The sequence below is a fragment of the Phalacrocorax aristotelis genome, chromosome Z, assembly GCF_949628215.1.
Source record: "Phalacrocorax aristotelis chromosome Z, bGulAri2.1, whole genome shotgun sequence".
NCBI lineage: Eukaryota > Metazoa > Chordata > Aves > Suliformes > Phalacrocoracidae > Phalacrocorax > Phalacrocorax aristotelis.
Genome location: NC_134311.1, coordinates 73048311 through 73057839, shown reverse-complemented (window position 1 = coordinate 73057839; position 9529 = coordinate 73048311). Strand labels below are relative to the sequence as shown.

The following is a 9529-nucleotide window of genomic DNA, read 5'->3' as shown; positions in this document are numbered from 1 at the left end:
AGGAGTAGGGCAGCCTCTTCCCACAACTCTCATGCATTCAGAGTGGATGAAAGGGTTTGGGTTTTTGTTTGTTCATTTGAGCATTTGGGGATGGTGCCACAGAAGTTGTCTGAATCCTTTCATATGGTGGTAGTTAAAGTCTAGCCTGTCAGTAACACACATAGTTCCATGACACCAACATGTTCCAGCAGAGTTGTGGGATTCAGGAGACCCTGTAGTTTAGTTTACTAATTTTTTGGTGCTTCCTGAATGTTCAGATCAAAAGGCAAAAACCAAAACAAGGCATGCAAAAAAAAAATCAGGTTCAGACTTCCATTTCAGACTGTCCTTCTCTTCCCTGTGCTCTGCCAAACCAGGTGTTTGTTAGGATGGCAGATTAGCAAATGAAAGCAAGCCTAAGCCTCTGACCGGTCCGTGTGGTATCTACATCTTATCAAAGAATATTCCAGATAAAATTAATTAAGTTGTTCTTTAAGTTAATTAAGTTGTTTCTGCCACTGTTGGATCCTGTATTTTGATTTCTGTGGACCTGTAGGTATCTGGGGTCCTGAAGCTCTGCTTTACTTTTCTCCAGAATGTGATGATGTCTTTTTTTTTGGTAGATTTTTACAAAGGGAGATTGAATAATTTCTTCAGGTCACAGACAGGTCTAGCCCTACCCAGGTCTGCCCAGTGTCTCAGAGATGCAGTTTGTCTGGTTAAGCAGAGTACATTTATTGAAACTAGTCCCTCATTTCTCCACCTGCAGGGTGGAGAAATGGGGTGCTCCAGCAGCACCATTGCACATGCCCTTATCCCCTTTGTTACCCTTTGCCTGTCTGTTCATACATCCACATAGACTTTGCTGTCAGGCCCTTTCCTCGGAGTGTGTGCCCATCACAGCGTAGAGGTCTCCACCACTGGCTGCCCTTTTTCATTTCTGCTTTCCAAGACAGGTTGGTTGTGAAAATCAATTAAGAGTTTGTAGATTAAAACACCAGCAAGACTTCCCAGAATCGGAGCTGTGAGTGGGACCCACCACCAGTGGTGTCCAGCCCTAAAATGAAACACAGAGAGGCAATCAGTGAGCCAGGCTGGTACCGCTCTCTTGCCACTGCATTGTGGAGGGTGAGGTGAGCTTAGTCTGTTGGGGCAGGAGTGAGCTGTGTGAGCAGGGGCATCTAGTCCCACTTCACATACGGGGCCCTACAACTGGCTTAGGGAAATGCTCTATCCCCTAGCATAATTGCTGGAGGGAGGGTCATTTTCCTCATTGGCCTGGGAAAGTGGCTCTGCACTGTCTGGAGGTTTGTTGTTCTCCTACAGAAATAGCCAGCCAGACACACACACACTTCTACCTTCCCATTTCCAATAACACTTGCTTCTCCTCTACCAAGCTTTCAAAGATATTTTCTGGAAATCTAGTGAAAATGGGTAGCCAGGATAGAGTACTACTAATGCCCTTACCATGGTAAAAGCCACAGCATAGCACCATCTTACTAGATAGGGAAAGGCAGGGTTTCATCTCCAGATTCAGACATTAGGAGTGCTATACAGCAGTCCAGCTGTAAGTACCTGCCTTCAGGTGAGCTAAATCGCTCTCTGGCTCGCCAGTCACTGCAACAACCAGATAGATCTCCAGCTAACTGGCAGCCAATTTGGTGCCCAGACTGAGGTATCTGAATGTCAAGATGAATCCCATGATGGAGAATTAGTGTACCCAAAATTTTGGGTGCATAATGCACAGGGCTCCTCTGTGCACAACACTAAGAATGGAGAACACGATCTGCAGTGACACCATCACTTTGTGCAAAGATAAAGGCTTCATGACCATTTTATCTGGGGCTTATCTCCTCTCCTTGTGAGCTGAGCAGTGTAAAAGCAAAACAGGTCACTCACGTGAAGACGTCCGTTCCCCAGCCAGCAATTGCCGTGAAGAGCCTGGGGGGCAGGTCCCGAGAGGGGTTTATGGCATAGCCTGTGTTCATCCCCATCCCCAGGCCAATGCCCAGGACCAGGATACCCGTGAGCAGGGCCTGCGTGCCTTTCAGGGCTCCATTGTTTTTCTCATCGTGGATGATCAGAATGCCCAGAAGCAGCATCACTGTTGCTGTAAACTGCAGGAGCAGGAAAGGGGGAACAGTCAGGAGAGAGAATGAGGACGGCAGAAGGATCCTGCTCAGGAGAGAGGAAGGGACTTCCCAGAATGGAAGATCAGGTAGGATTCATGATCTTATCAAGTCAGGGAGGACCCCAATGGTATTCCCTCCTCACAGGTGGACTAAAGAAAAGTCTTGACTCATTTCCCAAGAATAACATCTCCACCTCATCACCAAAAATGCTCTAGGATGGATACAGACGTCTCAGCACTGTCCTATCCCTCCACCTTTCAAGTTAGGGACATGGATTATTTTAAGTAAATTTTGTCTAACAGAGGCAGAGCCATAACAAACTGCTAAGAAGACAAATCTGATCCTCCCTAGAGGGAGTGATGTTTTATATAGCCTGGTGCATTAGCCCTTTCAGGACTAAAAGCAGATACCAGGTTCTCATCTGGGAAACCACATCACCCATCTGTGACAGTACGTTGCTAGCATTTGGAGATCTGCAGTGCGCGACATGTCAGGAACTGTGGTTTGAACAGAGGTGATGACTCCTGTCTCTTTCTGCTTCAGAAGATGCAGCTGGAGAGCCCTGGACTTCTTGCAGAGATGCCAGCAAAAGCAGCAACCCTGCAGCTCTTGGCAATGCACTGTCACTGCCATTTACTTTCTTGTACAGCAAAGACAATGCATGCTCCACAGCAGGCTGAGTGATCAGGTTCCCACCTGCAGGCTCTCCAGCTCTCACTGTCCGCCTCATCATGCCCAGGCAAGAGTTCTGTCAGCTCAGAGACAAAAGGACAGGCTTCCTCAGATTTGAATTGGAAGTGAATGTTCCTCTCCAATGTCCCAGTGCTCCACATGCCCTGAAGCACCCCTTTCCTATTTCTGGGCATTTGAAAATTGTGTTGTATGCTGGGAATCAACTGTACACAGCCTAAATTGGACTGTTCAAACTCTAAAGGTTCAATCCAGACAGGCTGTATTCATATGAGGACAGACCCAGACCCTCTGTGCCAGTGACTGGCAGCCAGCAGAGCTGCCTGGGAGTGTGGAGCAGGTATAGGATCCAAAATGAGGAAGAACAGTTCAGGGAACTGCCCAGATCCCAGGGGAGATAATCCTGACACAGCTCAGCTTCTCAGTTCCCACTGCTTGGGCTGCATGCTGGGAAGATATTTGGAGGCACTCAAACCAAGCTGCAGAGGAGCCTGCAGATGCTATCTTTTAGGCTTGCTCAGCCAGCAAGGTGCCTTGGATCCTACCTGTCAGGCACCCACCCACACAGTGGGCTCCTTGGAGTAGAGGTTGTGATTGTGTCTGCATGTGCAGGGCTGTCAGTCCCCTGCAGCAGACCTACAGCAGCACCTGTTACCACCCACCTTCTCCTAGCACACTGCAGCAGTCCCTACTGACCTCTGTGAAGAAGCCCCCCAGCAAGGATACATAGGGAGCAGGGTAAGTGGCGAAGATTGATGCCGTGGCTGTGGGTCCTGTCACTGTAAAGTTCCCCTTGGTGTAGTCATACAGAGCATCTAGGAGAAATGGGAATTATGGGAGTTAGCACAGAGTTCATCCCACATGGCACATATGCAAGTCCACCCATTGCAGCCAGCATGGACACCAAGAGGAAGTGAGGCAATGGGAGATACAGAGTAGGTGATACACCCCTCGCAGGACATGACCTCACCAATAATCCGTTACCCTCAGATTTCGGTCTACAATTGCTTCCTTACACCTACCAGCTCCCTGTCCCTGCTCTGGGAGCCTGGGGCAGGCTGGATGCTCTGGATGCACTGGAGGCCTCCATCCCTCTGCCCCTCAGAGACTGAGACGCTGGGGCCATGGTGGTGGGTCCTCTGCTCACAGCTCAAAACCACGGATGACTGCTGTCCTGTTTTCCAAAGACCAGCGGAACCCCACAGAGCTCCAGCTGTACCTAATACATCGTAGTCCAACTAACTCAAGCTTTTGCAGACCCTGGAAACAAAACGCTGAAAAAGTGCAGCTACTGGCCTTGAGTTGAGGGCATGTTTTGGCAATGGGAAGGCCCTGAGCAAAAGGAACTGTGTCCTCCAGGAGCTGCGCATCCCTCCCAGCTATATCTGCACCCTGCTCTGGCCTTGAGCTATGAAGGTCTGTCCTAAAAGCCAGGAGCTCGCCATCCTCAACCAGACGTCATCCTGGGTACTGTAAGAAGAAATATTTTGTAGGACTGCAAATTAAGACTGAAATGGTGCCCACAGCAACCCCTGTGATAAAGACGCAACCATACCATAGTAAAGGCCGAAGACAGTGGCTGCTGCTGCAAAGGAGCCCAGGAACTGGCCGATCAGATAAGCTGGGAGCTTTCTCCAGGGGAGGTTTCCTAAAATGCAGTGTGTGAGGGTGATGGCAGCATTCAGATGAGCTCCTGCAAAATCACAGCAAAAGAGAGTGGCCTTCACCCTGTAGCAGCAGCTTTAGAGCACGCCCCACATCCCACCGTAAGCACCCAGACCTTGCTCCAGAACGCCAAGACTCTCCCTCCTGCACAGGCTGAAAACTGACCTGTTTTCCCTGGGCAGCTGAATGGTTCAGGGCAAAGAGCCCCTAGCTTTAGTCTTCTAAAAATTAGACAACCTCTGCTTTACTCTTTGTAGACCACAGACTGCCTCAGTCATCTCACCTATCAGAGTGAACCCTGAAGGTGGCTCCAGAGCCATCTTGATGTTGGCTGAGCTGAGACCTTTCCTCCCACCTCCCAGCACTCAGCAAATCAGCTCCATCTCAAATATCAGTAGGGACCTACTTTCCTCAGCCCACTTTCCCCAGGACATCTGCACCAGCACCAAAAGGACAGATTGACTACAAGCTGACTGCTTTCATGGAAAAATTTTCCAAGCAGCCCCAGCCTTGGACATCTCCGCTCCGACAGTTCAAGAGCAAGGATTTTTACTTTAATTTTCTGCCAACTAGAGCCCTTAATCTCTTCTCTTGGTGCAAACGAATGCAGAAATTGCACAAGGCAAAGGTAATACTCTGTCATGTGAGAGATACCATGCTGTGGCCCTGGAACACCACCTCCTGAGTTCACGTGGGGCATGTGTGCATGGGTGTGGGTGATAAGGAGAAAATTCGCACACCGTTCCTTGTTGCAGCATCAGCAGTAAGCTCATATTTGCAATAAATTATTTACTTTCCCATGGGTCAGATTGGCAGCATGTTTTCAGAGCTCCTTGTCTCCTTAGACAATGATGTCATAACCCAAGTGCCTAACAGGGGCACTGCTGAAACCTGGCTCTGCTGACCAAAACAGGAGGGGATGGCTGAACCTCTGGTCCTCTCCCTGTCCCACTTGCCCCTGTCACAGCTCAGGGCACACGTTTGGGGTCAGCATACTGTAAGCGTGCTATGCCTGCTTTGTCCTCTGCTCCTCCTGACCTTGCCACACCATCACAACTCCTTGGCTTGACTTCAGACCTGACCCCCCTCTGGTCTTGGCTGTGATCACCGTGTCACAAGACTGACCTGGTTACGGTCACCAGACCTGCTCTGCTCGCTTGGGGACCCTAGGACTGTCTTTTTTTCTGGTGAGTACACTGCCCTTCCGCAGCCCACTCCTGCGGCCTCTGACATATGTGGCTATAATTTTTGCCATCAACATTTATGTGGCCACAAAGGGACATAGAGATGTCCTATGCTCAAGTGTCCTGCTCACCAGAGACTCCTCCAGCCGCATGGATGCCCAAGGTAACACCAATGCCAAATCCCAGATTGACGCTCAGATGCTGCCCGAAGTCCCCTCTTCCTAATACCACTTGTGCCACAGAAGACAAGCCAAAGACCTAGTGCATGGAAAAAGAGAGAAAGGAGTGTTAAAAGTAGTGTTATTGCTGTGGTGGACTGAGCTGCTTTGTTGCTTTTTCTGCCATATTAATAAATTCCCAAAGACAGGAATACTCTAAGGTGTCCATGGTCAGGAGATGAAGTGGGAATGACCCTCCTCTGCAAAAATTGAATGGCTAACTGGATTATTCTTCATTGGTGACCATCACACGAAACCGGACATGCTGATCTGCGTTGTATGCAAGGGAGGCAAACCCCAGACACCCGCACCAAGGTCTCGGGCTCAATTGCTATCACTCACACAGCTGTGGTAAGGGCATCTGTGCCTGTAGCCAGGGACATGAGCCAGGGCATCATCACCACAGACCACCCAGAGGCAGTGCCCAAGTGAGATGGAAGGAGGGTGGGCAAATTCTTGTTCTCTTTCTTTTCCTGGTGTGCAATTTATTGACTGAAAATGTAGTTTGAGCAGCATGTAGCTATTTCCCAAACTCGACTCTAATTTTGGGAACTTATTCCAGCAAAAAAACAAGGAAGGAAATTCTGGTTTGACTTTTCCTTTCAGCATAGAATACTTTCAATTTGAATATTTTAATTTTGAATACACTGATACTTTTCAGTTTGAAAACAGCCAAAGTTTCAATATTTTTATAGTGACTAAAGGGGAACCAGGTTAAAAAATGAAAGAAAACTAAACGCTCTCCAGGAGGAAAAGACATATTCAAGAAATTGCTCTGCCCTGAAAGTAATCTCTATTTCATTTTTCAGTGTGGTCAGAGGGTGGAAAAATCAATTCTTTGCACACTTCTTACACTGAAAACTGGAGAAGGACAAAGCTTCTCTTGAGGTCTCTGCCTTGCAGACTACTTAGGGCATGGAGAGTGTATCTGTTCCTTGGCCTGCACCAATGTTTATCCGGGGTGATATACACCTTCAAGACAAAAAGTCAGTATGTTCTAAACTTCTGCTCTGGCCTGTCCTGTTTTGACTCAGATCTTTACTGGCTGCTCTGCCTGGATGCAAATTTTATCTCATGTATCCCCTCTCCCTCTTCACTTTCAGGCATAACAAGCACAACCCTGTTCCCCAAATACGCTGTTCTTATCTCGCTCATATACACTCTGTGCTCTGCAGGGAGCTACAGCCTGCATGGTGTGAGCCCTTCTTTCAGTCTGCCTCAGCAGAATGGATGCCTCAGCAAAAGCCCCAAAAAGCAGTGTCTGGGACATCCCCCAGCATCTGCAATGCCTGTATAAAAATTTTGCCAGCTAATCTCTGAGATTTTCAAAAGCTACATCAAAGAGAAACCAAATGCATGAAGCATAGGTTTTGCAGGACAGCGTGCAGGTGCAGAGAGAGGGGTGCAGGGCAGGAGACATGGATGTTGCAGCTGAACAGCACTGTCCTCAAAAAACCACAAGACGGGCCAGAGAATCTGTTTTTCAGCACAGATCCAAACCTCTGGGCTCTTCCTCTATTCTCACAATCCCAAAATAGCCTTTTTTTTAACTGCCTCCCTACTCCTTGTGCTCTTTACTCCCACTGCCTGGTTCCCTCCTTTATGAACATTGCCTGTCCATTAAAGCAAGAGGCTCTGGCTGAGTGGTATCATCCAAATAACAGCCATCCAGGAATCCCAGAGGTGCATCCAGCACATTCCCGGCTTCAGTAAGGGGCAGGAGGCTGCAAAAGAGTTGGATGCTGGGTGCTGTTTGCGGCCAGTCCTTGATGGCAGTCCGTGTGCAGCATCCTTCCTCCTACTCTATTCTCTAGTGGAGATCAGTGAGGGAAGCCAATGTGATCTGCAGGCTTCAATCCTAGCAGAGAAAAGTGTCCTTCTCATGCTGCTTCCCAAAGACAGCCCTGGCAGAACTGCCTTGAACTTGATCTTTATCACCTGACAACTTCCATCACCAAAACATAAAGGGAATGGAAAAGGAAAACGTTTTGCTCAGCTCCTGCTGAGGAGTCACGATGTCTGTACTCTGACTTCCAATGCATGGAAAACTACCTGCGTAGTAAGGAGTGAACTTCAAGGAGCTGGATTTGCAATAAAATGTTATAAAAAGCAAGCATCCTTTGCACGTGCAGTTATTGCCCTTTAAAATAAACACCTTTATCTGTGTATAGGCAGCTCTGTCAAAAGGTCCCCATGCTTATACAAATCTTATCTCCCTCCTGTGCAAATCTCCAAGTATGAATTATTTGAATTATCCCCAGCCCTTCCACGCCAGCCTCTGTCCAGTCCAAAGCATCTCCCTCAGCCCAACAGTGCTTGCAAGCTAAGTCCAGGTGTAGTAAGTTGGCACAGACAGCTAATGGTCCTTTTCAGAGAGAGGATCTCATTTTGCTATGTTGGTCCAACACATGAAGGGTCTGGTCTCAGGGGGAGCCTCATGCCCACCAGGGATCAATTCTGACTGGAAAGCCTTCCTTGCCTTCTCCACAAACATCTCCAAAGCAGCCTGAGAGCTCAAAACCACTTTGCTTTTTCTGCGTAAAACAGATCCCTCAGGCAAGGGGGGAGTTTCTGTATGATTAGGTTAAGCACTGTTTATTTGCCACTATAAGAAAACAGAAAGCAAAATCCTGGCATGCTTTACACCTGGTAATTAAGTTTCCTAATTGTTGTTTGTGGCTCTGGAGAGTTTCACAGGTGTTCATTACCCTGGCAACCCCAAGAGGAAGATGGATGAATGCTGTTCTCATTTCACAGAGGCTGTCAGTGGTAGAAGAGTCAAAGCCTGCTCCCCAAAGCTGTGCAGGACCCCGCAACCACACCATCGCCTCTGGCACAGCAGGAAGAAAAGCCTCAATTCACTGGACAGGATCTTTCAGGGGGTTTGGCACAAGCGTTGCTTTGCCCCGTCTGACCAGACACCGTTCTTTGTTTTCATTCCAAGAGTCTTCCTCACTTTTCTCCTAGAAGAGAACTGAAACAGCAGCTCATCTTCACCTGCTTCACCCTCTTCCATCACCCACTTCCCTCCCTCCACACTGCTTTTTTCCTCCAGAAGGTTTTTGGCAGACAGTCTACCTGATGGGAAGCTGCCACCCCACCAGAGCAGAGGGGTGAGCAGTGATGACCAGCTGCTGAGAAACCCTTAGGATGTGGTAGGAAACCATTGACCTTACAAATTGCTGCTGCAAACTCTTGTCCTCTCACCCACTATGTGCGCACACACACACACACACAGAGGCACATACACACTCGTCTAGGCCCGTCTCCTCCTTACCATGAGGATGAACATCCCCAGTGCTTCTGCCAGCAGCTCCCTGACAGTGCTGCTATGAATCCTGAGCGCCTTCTGAATCTTCTCCAGCATTTTGCTCTCTGGCTCCAGTCTGCAGCCACAGGAGCTCCTGTTGTGACAGCACACTTCATTGCGCTGAGCTAAGTTGCCCTTTGAAACTTGGCATCCTCCCTTCACCCCCAGACACCTTCATTCATTTGGTTAACAATGAACAAGCCAATAAAGTAGGAGCTAGCTTCAAAGTCTTCCCACACACACATGCCATCCTTTTAAAACTATATGGAAAAGCTGCAATATTTTGGCTAGCAGGGCATTGAGAATGCTGTGCCTCTGCCCAGGAGCAGCCTACCTCCATAGAGGTGGAGC

General features: G+C 48.5%; 1 protein-coding gene across 1 annotated transcript; it reads right to left on the bottom strand.

Moving 5' to 3' along the window:
- Positions 1-7: 7 nt before the first annotated feature.
- On the bottom strand, positions 8-9265 carry LOC142050203 (aquaporin-7-like). Its single transcript, XM_075078623.1, has 6 exons — positions 9146-9265; positions 5782-5908; positions 4357-4494; positions 3498-3616; positions 1879-2096; positions 8-1036 (listed from the first exon to the last, which is right to left on the bottom strand). The coding sequence occupies exons 1-6, from the start codon at positions 9233-9235 to the stop codon at positions 877-879; spliced, it is 852 nt and encodes a 283-aa protein (XP_074934724.1). The 5' UTR covers positions 9236-9265; the 3' UTR covers positions 8-876.
- Between the last annotated feature and the right edge of the window lie 264 nt (positions 9266-9529).